The 19,137-nt window shown below is 46.6% G+C and overlaps 1 protein-coding gene across 2 annotated transcripts; it reads left to right on the top strand.

The window, feature by feature from the left end:
• Positions 1 to 4,139: 4,139 nt before the first annotated feature.
• LOC144145370 (monocarboxylate transporter 9-like) lies at positions 4,140 to 18,575 on the top strand. Of its 2 annotated transcripts, none has more exons than XM_077676947.1 (5): positions 4,140 to 4,535; positions 9,886 to 10,139; positions 10,455 to 10,598; positions 14,105 to 15,082; positions 16,708 to 18,575. In XM_077676947.1, exons 2-5 carry the CDS (start codon positions 9,917 to 9,919, stop codon positions 16,839 to 16,841), a joined length of 1,479 nt encoding a protein of 492 aa, XP_077533073.1. In that variant the 5' UTR covers positions 4,140 to 4,535; positions 9,886 to 9,916; the 3' UTR covers positions 16,842 to 18,575. The 2 variants fall into 2 exon arrangements, with proteins under 2 accessions (XP_077533073.1, XP_077533074.1); XM_077676948.1 differs by lacking the exon at positions 4,140 to 4,535 and adding an exon at positions 6,559 to 6,767.
• Positions 18,576 to 19,137: the final 562 nt, after the last annotated feature.

Here is a 19,137-nt window from a genome sequence, read left to right as displayed (position 1 = left end):
CGCATAATTTATTCCCATACCTGTGTCACTTCGATAATAACAATTTCTTCTTCCGAAACCAGCACCGATTCGTCGGGGTCTTTTATGTGAAACCCAGCTTTTCCGGCTCACTATAGTCTTAATCTCGATTCTTTTTCCAGACAGATGCCATCTTTATTGACTTTTCCAAAGTATTCGACTACCTCCCTCAGCAAAGAATAATTAGTAAACTCGCGTGGCTTTCCCTGCGCCCGCCGATATTATATTGGATTAGATGCTTTTTAAAAGTTCCCTACCAGTTCGCAAGCATCTCCGGACTTCATTCACGCACTACAGTAACGTCCTGGGTAGGCTGAGTTCTCGGCCCCCTTTTAGTTTAATCTATAGTAACGATCTATTATCAGATATTTCCTCATCCATTCGGCTATTCGCAGACGACTGTGCTCTCTCTCTACAGAAAAATTGTATGTAAAAATGATCATCTGCTTCTCCAAAATGACCTAACCCACTCAGAAAACTAGTGCGCGCTTTTAATTATGAAACTAAACGTTTCGAAATGTAAATGTATGCAAGTCTCGAGGAAACACTCTCACCTTACTTGGCATACTCGGTTAACTCAACCGGTTAATGGTGAGTGGAGACCTCCCGGTACCACGGTGTCCTTAGGATCGTAGAAAAAAGTCCCGCCTTGATTTTCTGTCTCTTTTATATAATCGCAAACTTGCCCTTTATCCAACCCTTTTTATTTCTCTATTAAACACGAGGCCGACAAGACATCAACCAAATGCACTAACTCCGTACTTCGCGAGAACGGACACGTTCAAATTTTTGTTTTTTCCACGCAACATTTCAGACTGGAACCAGGTAACCGAATGAAGTACTTCCGATACTGGGTTAATGTGCATTGTTTTTTATGTATGTTTTATTGTATTGCTCTTTGCATTGTACCATGCCCTCCTGCTTGGGCGGAAGTGTGGCCCGCAGAATGTATTAAATAAATAAATAAATAAATAAAATAAATCAACAGCAAATTAACCTAGTATGACCACATCCAAAAACTTGCAGCCGATGCCTCTGAATTCCTGGGGTACATTGATATTCGATCACTACCATGCTCACCTGCTAGAGTCTGTCAAGTGGCAAACTAAATCTTTATACGCGCTAAGATTGATTACGCTTTAGCAATATGGAACTCCCCAAAACTTATTTGATAAATTCTCTTGAGTCAATACAAAATCGTGGAGCCCGCTTTATCCCTGCGACACATGGATTTCCTTCGAGCATCTCCGTAATAAAATCGTCCTTCGGTCTCACCAACATCATTTATAGATGAAATATAGCAAGGCTCTATATTTTTCAAAATATATTTTACATTCCGGTTTGCACAGCTCATTATTGCAACCTCCATCCTGCCCTTCACGAATCCTACATAACTCAATGAGCAAGCAGCATCTGCATGGTACCTCAAATGCACTCAAAAAATCTTTTCTTCCCGTTGCCAGAGAGGAGTGTAATAACCTGCCTCCATCAATAGTAACTATACGTAATCCAATAAATTGAAGATGTCATTAACAGTACAGATGTACAACTAGATCCCCTGACCTAACAGCGTGTAGTACAATCAAACCCAGATGTCAGTGTATAATTCACATGTCTCTTATAGCTTGTTCTCCTTGCTCTTTTCAAGCAGAGCTTTCTAGCTCTACCAGCCAACACTTCTCTTGTGGCGTGCGGGACAACAAACTCCCAACGCGTCTAGGCAACGGCGCGGGGAGGGAGTTGAGGCGGAGGGTTTCACTCATGGAGCACCCTGGAGATGGCGAGGCGAATTTATCCAGCGTAGAGTTCCTGTATATAGCTCCCCTAGGAGAGCATAGTTACGCGTCCATTCGCCATCTTGAGTTCCAGGTCGTGCGAGAAAGCCACCCGTCTCGCATGTACGGCTGCCGCTGGGCCGCCGCGCAGCGGCTGCGGCGAGGAGTGGCGAGGAGCTGCGCGGACAAAAACTGGTGCACAAATCTCGGCTGCTTATCAGCTGAACTGTCGCCGATGCCGCCGCTTCCGCAACCGCCGATGCTCAGTTGAGCAGAACCGGCTCAATACGGGGTCTTGTGCGCAGCAGTGAAAGCGGGCTTTCCTGTCTGATTGGAACCCGCGGCATGTGGCAATCAGACGCGCAACTCTTGCGCTAAGCGATATACCGGAACTCTAATCCAGCGTTCCCCGGTCGGAAGGGCCTGCTTGCCGGCGTCGGCGGTACGGCTTTGTCGTCTGCTTTAGCGATGGTTGGTTCCGGCCCGTTTTGGTGCAGCTTCGCGTCCATTGCGCGGTGCCTACGCACGGCTTGATTAACTTGTTCGACAGCACCTCCAGGGTAATCGGCACCCGACGGAATTAAGTGATCGCACGGCGAAGATACGTTTAGAATGGTGTGCAGGGAGGGAAAACAAAATCTACAAACCATGGACAGACATCTGGCCGCTAGAGAAACGCTATGTTTTCCGCACTGCTTCCCACGAGTGGAACTCCGTTGTCTAAATTGTTGATGACCAATTACAAAAGCGAAAGTAGCAACTGGTTCTGATAAATAGCGATTATGAAAGTTCCCATAGCTTTCTCGCAATTCTCAACTAGTTTAAATCGGTAAAAATGGGAATCGCTAAGCTCACATACCGAATTGTTTTGGTGTCTACGCTTGTGTCGCGCGGTGATGTAGCCTCGAGCTAGCACATCAGGGTGGCTAAGTTTCGCTGTCTCACCCTTCGAAAGACCCCCCTCTCCGGTTTCTTTCTGCGGACGCACGGCCGGGCTACGGCGACGGCGTCAGCCGCTCGAGTCCGGCCGTGGCCTACGCTGCTGCTGCGTTCTGGACGCCGCCCCGCGAATTCCAGGTAACGGCTGGCAGAATCTCTGGTTTCCTTCTTTGTAGAGCCACGTGTGTGAATTCAAGAGACGTCACATGGGCAATTGTTGGGGGTGTCATTTAAAGCTTTGCTTTCCAACCACCTTCAAAGCTTGGATTGGAGCCAATTTTTTATTACCTGTGATTCCACGCGCTAAACTGATTTGTTGAAACATTCTCCCCTTATTGATGCCTCATGCGTTGTTTCCTTCCGATTTCTTCGTGATTACACGCGCTCAAACTGCTGCATTGATCACTCCAACCTTTTTGTGCGCCAATATCGCTTGCTTACCTTCCATACTGCTGTCTCACCCTTTTATTAATGGTGTTATATCTGTTCTTGTACTATCTCCGATCGTTTTTTTTTTCTTTTCTTTTAAGCCCTCGTTACCCCATTCGGTCAAAGGGTTACTGGGATGAGTCTTTTCTTGACTCTTCCCAACAAATTCTTAACCTTGCTTTACATGTTGGTTCATCTGTTTCTCTTTGGTGTTCCATCTGTTGTTCCTCCTGCCTTGTTTTTTTTTTGTTTCAACGAACACGTATACGCTGCCATGTTTTTCGCTTTCCCCCATTTATGTAATCTTGTTGGTATTGCTGTTGTGTTTTTTCCCCTCAGGTATCATGACCCTTCGCAAGCTCTCGTTTCCGCCACCCCCCCCCACTTTTGTAATGCCCGAGATATGATCGTTAAGGATAAAAAAATGATAAAAGATGATGATGATAATTTTCAATTCATTTTAGAACATTACCAGACTCAGAGATATGGTGTATACGTTCGCTCCGATTTGTTATTGCACGAGAAAAAAAAGAGTATTTAATCGGGTTTGTACGGACAGGGATAGGGGCGGACTTGTATCAATGATATCGTCATGTCGGACGGTAATATAGGGTAGCAAGGACGTTTGATAGGTCTAGTATATAAACATGTAGAAATTACAACACGCGTGGTTGAAACAGATATGTAAGGTTTTCGCCTCAATATTCTACAAATGACCATTGACTAATGCTGGCGCTTCCGCCGAAACCATCGAAAGGCCTTGCTCAATAATTTCTTTGACGTAATTTCTTTTGCAGGGAAACATTACTAGAAGTTTCATTGAACATATAGATGGAATCGAACACTGACACAACAAAGGTAAACACAAATCTCTCTGATAACGGCTGCGGCACTCGACTGCAAGCCCTTGAGTCGGCAGCCCGGACCTCTCACCTTTGCCAATGCTTGGGAGCGATACCCCGGAACGTACGATACACAGCAAAGTCTTGACAAGCTTCTCAAACAGAAGTGAATATTCCTGTTATCAATCCTGCCGCGATGCTAGAGTGGCGTCGCATCTTTACGAGCCCGGTACTGAACGAATGCTGCGACGGAAGCGCGTTATCCCGACCTCCGCACAAGCCTTTCATACGTCGCGATTACAACTTCGGTGCGGTCAGCGACGAACTATCGTACGTTAGCCGCGGCCTGCGTTTGCGAGCAACATTGACGTTTTAACTTCCAGCCAGCGAGTGTGTGTTTTATGCTGAAGGCTCAGTACAATTGCCTTCCGGGTGACGGGGATACAAAAGCCTGAATTTAACTGCTACAACTCCACCACGACGTGCCTCCTACACCGGGTGTTTGTCTCCAAGACGGTCAACACCCAATCACGTGCGTATTTGCACCGCGGCGCTCGCTTCTATCTAGCCACCTTCGCGATGCTGCTGACTAGTCAACAACTGGCGTCTTCTACGTTCAGCGGAGGTGTTTTTAGGCTAGCAGATATTTTATTGTATGGAGAATGTTACATGGGCGTGTAATCGTGGATTTGCGTTCATCACCGTGTGTGCTTCACCATGTGTCTACGGCTGGTATATACGCGTGGCCAAGCCCATTTCTGAAAACAAAAACAGGGGGGAAGGAGGAACCTTTCCGTGGAGAAGAGTAATCGAGGTTAGGTGGGCATGGGCGTAGACGAGAGGGGTGCTTCGAGCCGTCGACATCTTGAGCTGCGTATAAATGTTGTAGTTGAAGTCTAGTGTGCTCTTGGTAGCTCGGTGTGAGACTTCCGAGCTCGAAGTAACGAGAGAGGGTGCAGGGCTATGAAGCTCGACAAATGTTTTTACCTGTTCTGAAATTCTGGACGTCAAAACGAGGCACCATGACTTCTGAAACGGCAATGTCACTTCTTTGGGGAAAAGGTATACCTCAGTGTTTTTCATTCCCATTAAGCGGCGGCGAGGAAGCAGATGATAAACTCACGCAGATGTCGGCTCATCTAGAAACTAAAGAACGAGAAATGCGGGCTGGTGTGCAGGTGCGACTGACCAATGACAGGTACCCTTATTAGGTATTGACAAAAATGGCAACGCCAATACCTCGATATTACACCTGGCGGGTCATTTGTGCAGCACCTAACATCCACAAGAACGCCTACTTTTCACATGATCATGTTCGGGATATTTTTCGTGTTTTATATCGACTAGTTTTTGACACAGGTTATGAAATATTATCTTCGATAAATCACCATAATCGCAAAACATTGGACGTTGAACGTCGCTGTAGGTTCCATAGTGTTGGGTGGTCATCAGTGATCTGTTGTGAATTTTATTTGCTCTAATTTTGTTTTAGGGGCGAAGCCCTTTAAGGGCTCGGGCTGTCGGCGTCTCATGTCGCCGTATCACGTCGTCGTAGTATCATGCAGTCACGGTACTAAAACATCGGGACACTCGTTTTACAAAGCCTCGCGCTGGAACGCAAAGCGAACTAAAAGAACACACCTGGACACTCGTTTGCAACGCCTCGCGCTAGAACGCTTCGTGCTTCAAAGACACGAGATTTACAGCAAAGCTGTATACCTCTACCCAAAAAACAGTTTCATCTCAGAGGGCAAAAATGCCAACGCGCCAAGAATACACTTATACGCCGCATGATTCGGCCCTCCGCCGGTTTTACGTTAGTAGAGATGGCCCGGGATCTTATTGTCTACTCTTTCGCGAAAGCTCGGATATAAGTGCCACTTTAGAAGTGGTTTTTTATTTAATGAGGCGCAGCAACATAAGCGCGCCAAACTGCCCGTACCGACACCGTTTGTAAATTTTCGACCCGCTGTGGCATGCAGCGCATTGTGAAATGTTTACTGATGGCGACTAGTTGATGACAATTCGTGTTTTCCTTCTAAGTATAGTAGTTATGCTGTTATGGGAGTTTTGTAATTATGCGATTGTTAACGCTGTAATGGCGTAATTTTTAATGCTCGAAACGAGGAATACAAACATCTGAATCTGAGATGTTCATGCCCAAGCCCGAGCAGTTCATGTAGAAAATCTGGCGGCTGCTTTAAACTGCACGAATAATCTAGAAAAGCCGTGGTGGTGCACTGCGAACCCTGTATTGGCCCACGGGCGTCTCAGGAGTTATAATTCGAAGTGAATGCAAAATAAACTAGAAAGCTTTTTGTTTTATTTCGTGGCAGCCCCTGTATTCCGCGAAGCACAGTGTGTGTCGACGTCGGAGTCTGGACGTTTTCCGGAGTGCTCTTCCTATGTTTGGAATATTTTACAAATTCGGCCGGCTGCTCGGCGTGTGCAACTGCGACACGGCTGCTCTGAATACGCAGCTGCGCGTCGTTACCTACTTTCAAGCGCCGATCGTTCTGGAGCTTTCGTAAACGCTCCGTCCGTGAAGCTCGAGCTCGCCGTTTTCAGTGCGATAATTGCTAACAGACTAGTACGTTGCTCGAGACCTGCCTGAAACATCTGGTGTGAGGACGCTTTACAGCGCTGTCACCACGGCACCTTTACGGTAAACGACTCTGAATGGCAGTGCCCGTCCTTCCCCAGATTAACTGATGCGCAAAAAAGCGATCTGAAGTGTTGCTTTTGCCGTAACAGCGCCTATACGGTGAGTCCTAAATTTTTCGAAGTCGACACATTCTTTTGTGTAGACGCCGTAAAAAATGAGCAATGACGCAGATGCTGTGACAATACATTTCATGCCGGGGGGAGAATGTCAAACATTTATTGACATTACGAGATGCGTCTGGACGAACTTTTGCTCACATTCGGCGACTAAAAAAATGTGTTTATGAAATCGAGAGCTCGCAGAGCGCTCGATTTCTTCGCACACACGCAAACCGAGGCAATATAGACTTAACCCCGGAAAACTTGCAAACTTATAACACATTAGGTGTTTGCATTGGTAAGAACAAAAAAAAAAGAAACAATGGAGAAGAAAGTTGCCATATTTGACAACTTCGAAGTCGTCGGAGTGGTAGCGAATTTTCTTGGTCGCATTTCTCTGTTTATCCAACTAAAGTTTCTAGTAGTTTTCTACCTTGCAACAACAGTGAAACAAAAGATTGAAGACTAAGTAAAATGAGGGACAAAAGAGACAGTGGACTGACGTTAAACAGGACTTTATTTGAGAAAAATGATGCGCTTACACTCGTGAGTCATGAAAACAAAATAGAAAAAAAAAATGGCTGCGTATCTGCTCCTTCCATTGCAAATGTCGACAAAAGACGATCATCTTTGTCGACATTTGCCATGTAAATGCCTCCCTTCACTTTCTCACTCACCTCTCATGCTGTTCCTCTTCAGTCGCGCTCCTCCAAGGTAAACGCGCTAAAGTTTTGCTCAAGTCTATTTAAATTTACCGCGTTCGAATCCTCCAGGCCGGTGCATGTATGCCAGCGCTGTCGTACGGTGGAGACGCGCGTGAATTGAGGCGCCCTACTTCAACCTTTATAAAACCCCGCTGCCCTACTTCACGTGCGTTCCAAGCAGTACGTGGAACCTATCTTATGGAACCTTTCGTAACTGTTACCACTTGATTTCTTAAAATGCCGCCGGAAGCTATAGTGGGGAGGGCGACCGCAGGCGGTGGTGGAGTGAATTTTTTTTCTGCAGTGAATGAAGTATTTGATTTCGCAAAAATCAAGCATCTATGATTTGTTTGATAAAGGAACACTGCAAATATAACCTATGTAATAATGTTCGGGCTTATATTTGCATAATCTCTTGTTCTTGTTCAACAATGTTGACAAGTATGAACATTACACCGGACTTGGACGTTTAGATTTGGCTGTGAGTATATAAGACGACCTGTGAGTATATAAGACAACCTATAAGATGACTTTGGCCGGGTGGCTGAATCGAGTCACAGACAGATATACAGACAGACCAGAATTTCTAGGTTTGAGTCATAGAGTTTCTTACAATATACACTAGAGAGGAATCTGGCGCTAGTGTCTATGCGGCTCGCATCAAGGCCGTCTGTGTCGTCATGGGCCGCCATTAGGTCATACGCTCGCCAAAATTTCATCATTGGCTTTTATTGAAACGTTTTAGTGGCCGCAAGTTTATACAAGGAGTGTGCAATTATGTAAGCGGAATATAAAACAGGCTTTTATAAAACTAAGAAAAAAGGAGTTAAAGCGTATTTTTGGCGGAACGTTTGTTCCTGCTATTTTGCTGGCCAAGGTGGTAGTTACGAACATTGTTAATATTTTGGAAAGAAACTCATTAAATACTCTCATTTTATTAACTTTACCATTATTTCAAGTAATAATTTGTTTGAAGAGTTTGGAAAGTTTTTGCAGCGTGCCTATGAAAACGTCGCCTTCGTTGTGAACCGGTGCGCCGACTGCAAGCTGCAGTTTAAAAACAAGAAAAAAGAAAAAGTCGCGTTAAACAGTCGTGGATGATGACAAGATAGGACGGATTCAGGCGTCCGTATATGTCGTATCTTGTCTTCGTCGAAGTACATTTTGTTTATTTTTTTTGTCGGGTACAAATTTCGCGGCGGCATATCACCCGCTCAGTCATACGTCCTTCGACTGCGGCATGACCAACGTCAGGTGCGATCACGCACTGCCTGCTGTATCACCGAACACGGCTACCACAGAGCAAGAAGGATTTCGGCTTCCTCGTAGCTCGTAGACGTGTTAATGCATAGTGAAAAAAGCAAGTTAGGAATCCAATTGCCATGCCAAGCCCAAGCCAAAAAGGGGGGTCATAAACCCCCACGACGAAATGGACTACCAGGCGCAGTTTCCTCTCTAGTATACTTACTAAGAAACTCAATGGGTTTGAGTAGCCAAGAAATATTATCGTCTTTAAAAGTTCAATCAGAAAACAAGCTGGCAAAAAAATGGCCCGTAGTACATCGCTAAGAAACCTCTCAGCCTCACGTGCAGTGCTGATACGCAACCATTCTTGGGAACAGGGTGGCAGAATGTAAACTGAACACTCATCGCGGCGTTAACGGATTACAGAAACTTCTATATTTTCGCGTGTGAGTTCATCACGGTGCTTGACTAAAACGCAGCTGTTATCAAAATCTTGGATGCAACGCACGTGCTGGTATGCGATTGGAGTGAAGGGGTCGTGTTACAGAGCGGTCCTGTTCCCTTGCCCAAAATTCACACACATCGGAGTCCTGCCCACATACCCTTTATGACGTGTCAAAGGTGGATTACAACTCTGACGATGCGTTTTACGCCACAGCCCTTATAGAGCGCATTCGCAAACCCAATAGCCATCCTTTGCTCTGCGGCACGAATGCTCCGCTATAATCTGGGAGCGCAGTGGATAGACGGGTCATAACGGTCAAGTTCATCGTCATCCTCGTCGTCGATTAAGTTTCAATTCTTACACCGCCTAGATTTTTACTATTGTTATTATCATTCTCCGGACACTTCTTCCTGTGTCTGGTCGGTAACGGCCTAACCCGTTCCCTTGGCAGGGCATCAAACTGCACTTAGCATCGTACAGTGTGGATAATTGAGGGAGGGAAGCATTGCAATTTTATTTTTTAAACGAGATGTATGGAGGTAGTGGAAGCTTGAAAAACAGGGAAGAAAACACATTTGTTACACTACTGAAGGAATGACAGTAGCATAACCTCGACTGTCATCGGAGATGGCTCCTGTCTGATTTTTAATGCAAGTAGAACAGGTATGAAGTACCATCAGGGAAGCACTTCAGGGTTGCGGCGCCACAATGCTTGACGTGCGCAGGCGCGACCAGGTTGTGCGGACCTGCGGACGCATGGCGAGAAGCCGAGAGTCCCTCAAGGCTGACCCATCATTCGGGCTCGATTCGACATGGAGCTGGGTGACGGCGGCCTTCCTGAGCTGGGTATTTTGCGTGGCCATGATTGCCCAGCAAGCCATGGGTGTTCTCTTCTACGGCATCCTCGACTCGTTTGGCGTCAACAGGCAGAAAGCTTCGTGGCCAATTGTCCTCAGTGGGAGCCTCCTCAACCTAGCAGGTTCGAAAAGCAGTCTTGTGACATGACCTTGAAGTTTTGTTTTTTGAGGTTGTTTTGTTTTTTAAGACGGAAAGCTATGTATCAGGGCATAAGGAATGGGGGGGGGGGGGGGGGAAGGCTGTCGAGTTGAAAGTTGTGTATGACAAAAGGCAGCCTAAATGCTATCATTACTCACTAGTTGTTTTCGCCGAAAATTGAACGTTTCATTTGGGAGCAATGACGCGTCGATGAGTGGACAAGTCAGAAGTGAACACTGCGCTCCTGACGCCTACGAATCTGATTTTCTGCAATATGCCTTCGTTGTCTTCATTGCAGGTCCCCTGTTCGGATATCTCTGCCAGCGTTTCTCCTCCCGGTCGGTGCTGTTTGTCTGTACTTTCGTTGCGGGCGCGTCGACTTGCATCTGTTGGTACGCTACAAGCGTGCTGTTTCTCACCATCGCGTATGGCATCGTCCACGGTAAGGTCAAGTTGGTCTCGGAGTGCTCTGAGAACAGTTCTAATAGAAACTAACAAATATGGCTTATGGGGGCGACACGTATGACTAGGCAAACGTGCTTCAGATTACATTTTGACTCCATATTAGAGCTAAAGACCGAGTTAGTTTGATTAATTTGCTAGTAACTTTGCAGTCATCCGCCACATTAAAACACAGATAATTTTTAAACCGATTCTTGTTCCTATATAAACTTGTTGGAAACCTTGGGTACTTTCCGCAGTCCGAAATTAGCGTTGCACAAGTTACTGCCCAAAATCTAAAATGCGCTTCAGGGCATTAGATCTCAGCGTCAGCATTCGTGCATACGAGTGCATGGCATTCGAGTACATCAAATGCATCGCCCGCCACCTTAGTAGAGTGAAGCGTACCTGCAACTAGCCCCACCATCGCCAAGGCGTTGTGCGGGGGGGCTTACGATCCCAATTAAACGATGCACTGCGACGCCGAATGAAAGGGCCGTTAGTAGTACCCTAGTTTCTTTTCGTGCATCTGTGCACACAGATGGGTGATTTCAGATTAGATCGAAGAAGTGGTGGCTGGTCGATTTCTTCAATATGCTTCAAAACGTTTGTATCGTCGTGGTCATTCTGATGTAGAGATTCAGAAATATTTTCCCCGGGAACAATTTTGGAACGCGACAAGGTGGGCCCCCACCGCTTCATGCGCGTGTGCCTCGGCCAACTTTAGCGACGCTAAATTTACTTTGGTTAGAGGTAGAAATACCCTGCATTCATAAATTTTAAATTGGGAGCAGATCGGTCGTTATGGTGCCAAGGTGTACATTAAAAATTCATTTTTTTTCTGTTTCATTCCCACTTATTGTATTCGTGAAGGAATCATTTGACGTTTATAGAAACATAAAGAATTTACACATATCTCAGCGGGGTTGCTACCACTACATAACATCGTGGAGAGCTGGGCGGATAGGGCTCGTCGCTCGCGCTGTACGCGCTCAAGAAATGAAATGATGCGACATGCTTTTGATAACAATGCAAGTACATGTAAAGGCCTAACCCTGAAGAGAATGCCAAAAAATCGAAAGTGTGTTTTTTATTGGTGTGTCAACTTTGTGTTTCCATTTTTTTTTCGAATGCACTTATATTATTCGGTGTGTTTTTTTTACAACTGTATGGAGCAAACGCGACTAAAATTTGAAATTTGTAAATTCAGTACTCTTGTAATATTTAGCCTCAAGGTTCGAACAAAATTGCGCTCTGAGCCTAATTTGACGTTATTGCGAAAAAATTATATTCTTGATCAGCGATTTGGGCCACAAGAAGCTGACACCCTGCGCATCATTCACGCCCTCCTTATTAGCCGGGTTGCGTACGGGACACCGTATTTGGCCCTGAAACCTGCAGAGTAAGAAAAACTAAACATCGCCTTACGCCAAGCCAACAAGGCCGCCCTTGGACTGCCTCCAAAAACAGCAACAAGAAAACTTCTACATCTCGGCGTCCGTAATACATGGGAGGAACTGGAAGAAGCTCATCGCATCTCCGAATTCACGCGACTGAAGCTCACGCCAACCGGCAGGGCTACGCTTACCCGGCTCGGCTACAGGCCTCCCCCAAAATGCGAACAGAGGCAACGCATCCCTCTAACCATCCGGCAGTACATCAAAGTCGCCCCCATTCCCAGAAATATGTACCCCATCTATAACAAGGTATGCCGAGAAGCCCAGATATGAGCCCTTAGAAAACGCTTCCCCAACTCTTCCTGTACTCGTTACACGGATGCCTCTCCATACCACCAACAACCCACCCATGCCGTGAGTGTCACCGACGCCAACGGTGCAGAGCTGACGGCCGCTTCAGTACACACGATAACTATTGAGGCAGCAGAAGAACTTGCCATCGCTCTAGCTGCCACCACTGGAAACGACTACCTCACTATAATGACAGACTCGCAAGCCACCTGCAGCAACTTCCTGCTAGGTCGAATGACACCCATGGCCTTAAAAATTCTGCGAAGTGTGTGCCAGCTCCCGGAAATGCACATCATCTGGACCCCCCGACACGAGTCCTTCGAGGGGAACAAGGCGGCACACGCCGCTGCCCGCTTTCATACACACCGGGCCGTTTCTCAAGAAGGCGAAGTCACGCAGCCCCTTCGCTCTCCCAAGCCCGCTACTATTAATTCATACGCGGAAATCCTCGCCCATTACCGCCACGAACGACGACGCTTCCCGCCACCACATCCCCATTTATCCAGAGCAGAGGCGACTGCCTTTCGCCGACTTCAGACAAATTCCTATCCTCACCCCACTATCCTCCGTGCCCACCCTCTACTACTCTACGTCTAATTTCGGTCCCCAACCCGGTACCCTGTACCACATGGTATGGGAGTGTCAGAAAACCCCATCCCTTACCCCGGGGGTCAATCCTCACCCAACGTACGAGCAGTGGGTGGGCCAGCTGGCCAGCACCGACCACTCAGTCCAGCGTAGCCTGGTGGAGAGGGCTAGGGCAGTCAGCGCAGACCAGGGCTTCCCTGACTAGAGGAGGCCCCCCGCCGGGCGGGCGCCCAACCATCAGCGCCTGAAGCTCGTCTTAATAAAGTTTATCCACTCCACTCCACTTCACTCCACTTGATAGAAGCAAAACTTTTTCAGAAAAATTTACACTAGGCCTAAGTTGAGCATAAACATTGCGAATTGCCCTTAATATATATTTTTGTAGATAGACGTCGCTAAAGTTGGCTGAGGCGCACGGGCATGCAGCAGCGGGGGTCCATATTGTGCCGTTTAAAACTTTTCACAGTTAGACAAGATCTTCCCCGGAAAATATTACTGAATCTCGACATTGGAATAATAAGGGCATTAAATAAAACTTTTCAAGCAAATCGAAGACTTCGACCAGCCAACCTTTATTCGATCTTATCTGAAATCACCCAGATGTGAAAAATGAAATTCTACAGTAAGTTTGCAAGTTCTGGAGATTGAAATCAGGCACCAGCGCTTCCAACAAGGTATTCACAACTAGTTGGCCACAATTCTTTGCTGACAAAGAAGTATAACTTTCCGGTTTCCAGCATAAGTTATTTTCATGGGTTCAGGAATCCCAAAACATTCATCATGGCCTGTGGATGTAGATAGACGTCACTGGAAAGAGCAACGCCAATGAACATGTCATTCGTGCCTGAGATCTGCGATTCCGTACTCCAACAGGGTACACAATTTCGTTGAAAGAAATGGTAAGTCCCATGCCTGGCCGAATGATCTTGAGGGGTATCTACCCCAGTCCGTACCGATGTTTTTGTACATTGCAAACATTCTAACCTTGGATTTAGGAACAATGCGTAGAATATACGCCATTTGCCACAAAGCTATTTGTTTCTTCGCTTATTAACTTTCTTGTTTACCCATCTGGGACATTCGTACTAGCGTTTAATGCACTAGACGGCTTTCTAATGGGAAAGCCTACTGTCATTTGTGTGCCGCCACGACGTCCTCTTTTATGTTGCAGGGCTGGCAGTATCGGGCACGGCGGTCGCTGTGAACGTCCTAGCGTCGCAACACTTCGAGCGGCGACGGACAACTGCCTGCAGCATCATATTCACAGTTTGTGGACTGGGAATCCTATTTGTTCCGCCTCTAGCTGAATTTTTTCGTGAGGAATATGGTGTCCATGGCACATTCCTTCTCCTTGGTGGCCTCATCTTCAACGCCTGTCCAGCGGTTATCGTCCTCCGAAGCCCCGCATGGATGCAGCTTTCGACCAAGACAACTAACACTAGGAACCACGACCTTCCGGAAAAAACAACAGATGTTACGACTGCGCCTCTCCTGCCTGTACATAGTGTCAACGGGGAGATTATTTACGAAGAAACTGAAACGAACGCGCGTGGTACTTCAGGGGTAGGCACCACCGAAACAAAGGTGGCTGAAAGTGGTGCACAAAATTTAAAATTTCTTCAAACGGGGCGCCCTCCAACAAACCACGCCAAAATAAAAGTAAGTAATCAATCGAGCTTCAGGGCCGTGGCACGCCAACTTTTCACAACGTTGTTTATCGTCAACAGCTTATCATTTTCAGTGGTAGTACTAGCACTGACAACATTTATGCTGGTATCTGTGGACATTGCTACAGACAGAGGTGTCACTCCTTCCCGTGCCGTGTTCCTTTTGAACTCCTTTGCAGCGAGCGACATTGTGTTCAGGCCCATAAGTGGCATGGTCATTGACTCGGGACTCCTTACGCTGGAAACTGTGATGCTTGCCGGGTACGTTCTTCAAGCACTCGCCTTCGAACTGTTTGTGTGGGTGAGCAGTTTTCCTATGATGTTAGTCTGCTCCGCACTAATAGGTGTGAGCAACGGAGCTAGAATCTTTCTCCAAGCACCATCCCTGGTACGGGACTTCGGGATCCAGTCACTACCGCTCACGATGGGCGTAATGTCCTTCTGCATCGGAATCGTGGGTTTAGCAAGACCGCTTTTGGTTGGTAGGTGATTTCTTTCCAGTATTATGTTATTCTGACATTTTGGCGTTACAAAAATAAGAAATTCTCAGACGAAATCCGCCAACGCTGGCAAAAAAGAAAGAGGAAAAGTAGGAAGAGGTCTCAGTAAAAGTTTCAGAATTCGTAGTTCTCACGTGAGACAACTGTTTAAATAACAACATAGAAAACACATAATGCGAGGCGCAGTTATAATATTTGACTCTTTTTAATCTTTTTTGCAACAACAATTCTGAAAAAATGCCTAAACTAGACGCTTGTTGTGGAGGGATCATCACTAAAGGTGTCATATAATTCTATGCACTAGATCTCGTAAACGCTATCATTTTTTATACAGTGAACCTAACAATCCGGGTAGAATTCCCCGCTAACATGACAGACTACACATATCGTAATAAAAAAACCCATTTCACAAATCCCTGGTCGTCCAGGAAAACAAAAAGGCAAATGCAAAGGTCTAAAAGTAAAAGGTGCAAGAGAAGCCTCTAATTTTCGTAAACGTGTAGAGCAAACAAGAGAAGCCTCTAATTGCTGCAAACGCGTATCGCGTATAGTAAACCAGACACACATACCCACAAAACACTAAGGTAACATTATAAATATTTCGATGACAACGTTAGTACTATTTCTTGCCTACTGGTGATCTCTGTCACTAAGCTAACTGTGAAAAATACTTGTGGTTATTATAAAACATCAAAAACTAAACAATGTGCATTCTTGGTCAAATGAACGCGTTTTGAAAACACGGTCTAAAACGATTTTGTCGTGCCCTTTTACTCGGGATACTCTAAATTGCGTGCTCTACCTTCAAGCTAAGATGCTATTTCTTTTCTAATCCGGACTACCACAGCTGGAGTGGCAGTTAACTTTTAGTGCTCTTGCGTAGATTGCTGATAGAGTTAATCATTGGCAGCCACCGACCTCTACGCTTTTTATTTGTCCTTACGATTTGCTTTCTGAAACACAAAGGCGGTAAAAGACTAAAGGCTCGACACCTGACGAAGACCTCGCTCTGGATGAGAACCCACATGATAGCAAATTCCTATGCATTCCGAACAGCCCCACTATTAAAAAAAGGTCGTGACACTTACTAATACACCACTAACCAGTTACTTGTCCCAGTATTAACTAGATACTTAGTGGATTTTGCTACCTCACCATGCATAACCAAGTAACAAGCTGAGCGCGACAATGTGTATCGCCTGAGCATTCAGCGCGACATACACACATTCAACACGCACATATCACAATTAGGCAACCAACAAATAAACTTAGCAAGAAAACCAAAGGAATGCAGGAGAGCGAGTAACACTTAGTATTTACCTTAGAAATACACATGCTCATCTTGCTTTTATAGCCAGCAGCGGAAAGTCATTTGCTAGAGTTGGTGGGCTTGCCGGAAAAATAAAATATTTCTGCGATAATTTCAAAAATATGGATTATAATTTGAGCATACACAAGTCAGCATGCGATTTGAAGATCCAGGTCATTTCTTTACTGGTCTACTGACTGTATACTGCCCTGTCACTGATTCAAATGAACAGGGCCAGCGTTGACGAGCATCTACAATATCCTGAATGCTCGCTTCTCTTTTTTCTTACTTTTTTCAGGTTACTTTCGAGATTACCATGGGTCGTACGACGGACTTTTTCACATCTTGGCCGCCGTAAACGCTCTGCTAGTTGTCATCTGGGCAGTCAGGCTTGCTGTAAGAAAGAGAAAAAACCGTCATCTCTCTAAGTAAAACTAAAGCAATTAACAGCAAATTTTTCGCACATATCTTTTATGAAAACGAGGTGACTCGGCGTGGATACGCTTGGACTGAGTCTGGGTGCCAAGCTGCGAAGCCTGACTGGGAGAAAAAAAGAAAGAACAAACATATGTGAACAACTTGCTGTGCGTTCACACGCCGGCTTTTCATACTGTCCTCGCCTATTGTTTGTAAAAGTCTATTTCGTCAAGAATGTTAAGAATGTGAGTTGCTTGATATACGAGGAAAATATCAGAATTGTGTGACCCCTTAGCAAGTTGCAAAATTTGCCTGCCTTTAGCGGGTTCTTGAAAAAAGGAATCTCGCAGAGGAAAGTAAGGCTGTGACTCATTTCCATGAGGTAAGGGCTGCCGGCCTATCGTCCTCATTTGCTCGGAAGCGAAAGCGCTGATGTCGTTAGAGGTTTTATGGCGATGGTATGGCAAGCGGCGGGGCCGCAGGGACTGTGCGAAGAAAACTAATAAAGACAGGCCAAAGGGCCGAATGGGACGAATTAAAAAGTAATTTTAACCAAATGAACTTTCCACCGGCCATTCCTCCGTGGGAGCGACCTTCGATCGGCATCCCGCGTCGCAGACGAATTAGGAGAACTCATCAAACTGCCCGAGAGCAGTATGTTCGAACCCTCGTCAACGACAAGGCCGAAGATGAGGCAGACATTTACAAGGACGCTGCGGTTGACGGAAGAACGGCGGCCATAGCCTGGACCTCTACAGATATCCCCCAAATAAATGGATCCCGTCACGTCTCCAATACATACGGGCTTGTGGAAGAAGTGGAACTCCTGGGAACATTGGGAGCAATCCGGCACATTGGCGAACATTCCTCCACCCTCTCCATTAAGAAGTTCAGAATAATCACGGACTTCCACGTCGCACTTCGGGAGCTGAACCGTGCGTTCGCGCCTAATAGCACTGCGACCCGAATTCTGACTTCGGTACGCGACCTACAACAAGAAAGCTTCACGATTCGCATCGCCTGGACACGGGGACACACCATGAGTGCACATGGCAACCTTTCATCACACGCTGCTGCCAGGGAGCGACTCCAAGCACCTCCCGCGGTTCCCAACGCACCAACTCCCTCCCTACAGTCGGATTGGCAACTTCGGCTTCGTTATCTGAAGAAACTAAGCAGACAACGCTTGCAAGATGCGACACCGGACGGAGTCCTCGACCTTCTCAAGCCTCTTTCACGCTCGGGGAAAATATTCGCAAACAAAGTCTATGCCAATGCGGCCTACACCCCTCACGTCATTTACAAAAGGACAGCCCCTGCAGGGTCCGAGCTCCACCACTGCCCACACTGTGGTCGTGATGGCACACCAAATTTATATCATCTAACCTGGCTTTGTCCCGCTTTCGACAGAGGCCGTGAGCAGCTTTTAGCCATTGACCCGGTACCTACATCCGAATCCGAACACATACGCCGGGTGCGGGAAGATCCATCAACCCTTGAAATGATTTCTGAATGCGCTCTTGAGATTGGTCTCTTTAAAATGGTGTAGCAGCTTGTCCGACTCCACTAGAGTGCACCGAGCACGCTCCATCTGCCCGGTTTGTGTACGAAAAGTGAGAAGAATACAAGCTAGTGAACTGTGAACCGCATATGAACAGCGAGCGTGTGCATTAATATGCAGAGAAAGAGAACTGTGTGAACTGGGAGCACCGCTGAACTGCTCTTTCCCCTACCTTTTTACCTCTTTCCCCACAGGGCATCTGGCCTCCTTACCTCAATAAAGCAATTCTCTCTCTCTCTCCCCGTTTTTTCTTGTGCTGCTTTTGTGTGTGTGTGTGTGTGTGTGTGTGTGTGTCTGCGTGTGTGTGAGTGGATGGGTGGGTGGGTGATTGAGCGTTTGTGTGTCTGTGTGTGCGTGCGTGCGTGCGTGTGTCTCGGTGTGTGTGTATGTGCGTGCGTGTGTGCGTGTGTGTGTGTGTGTGCCTGTGTGGGTGTGTCTGTGTGTGTACGTGTGTCTCTCTGTGTGTGCGTGTGTCTGTGCGTGTGTGCGTGCGTGCGTGTGTGCGTGCATGCGTTTGTACAGGTGTATGTGTGCGTGTGTCTGTGTGTGTGCGTGTGCGTGCGTTTGTACGTTGTGTGTGTGTGCGTGTGTTTGTGTGTGTGCGAGTGTGCGTGCGTTTGTACGTGTGCGTGTGCGTGTCTCTCTCTCTCTGTATGTGTATGTGTGTGCGTGTGTGTGTGCGTGTGTGTGTGTGTGTGTGTGCGTGTGTGTGTGTGTGTGTGTGTGTGTGTGCGTGTGTGGGCGCGTGCG

The sequence above is a fragment of the Haemaphysalis longicornis genome, unplaced genomic scaffold (assembly GCF_048455015.1).
Source record: "Haemaphysalis longicornis isolate Haplotype H1 unplaced genomic scaffold, Haemaphysalis longicornis Haplotype H1 scaffold_7, whole genome shotgun sequence".
Classification (NCBI taxonomy): domain Eukaryota; kingdom Metazoa; phylum Arthropoda; class Arachnida; order Ixodida; family Ixodidae; genus Haemaphysalis; species Haemaphysalis longicornis.
The sequence above is the reverse complement of the archived record's forward strand: the minus strand, read 5'-3'. Positions and strand labels throughout refer to the sequence as shown.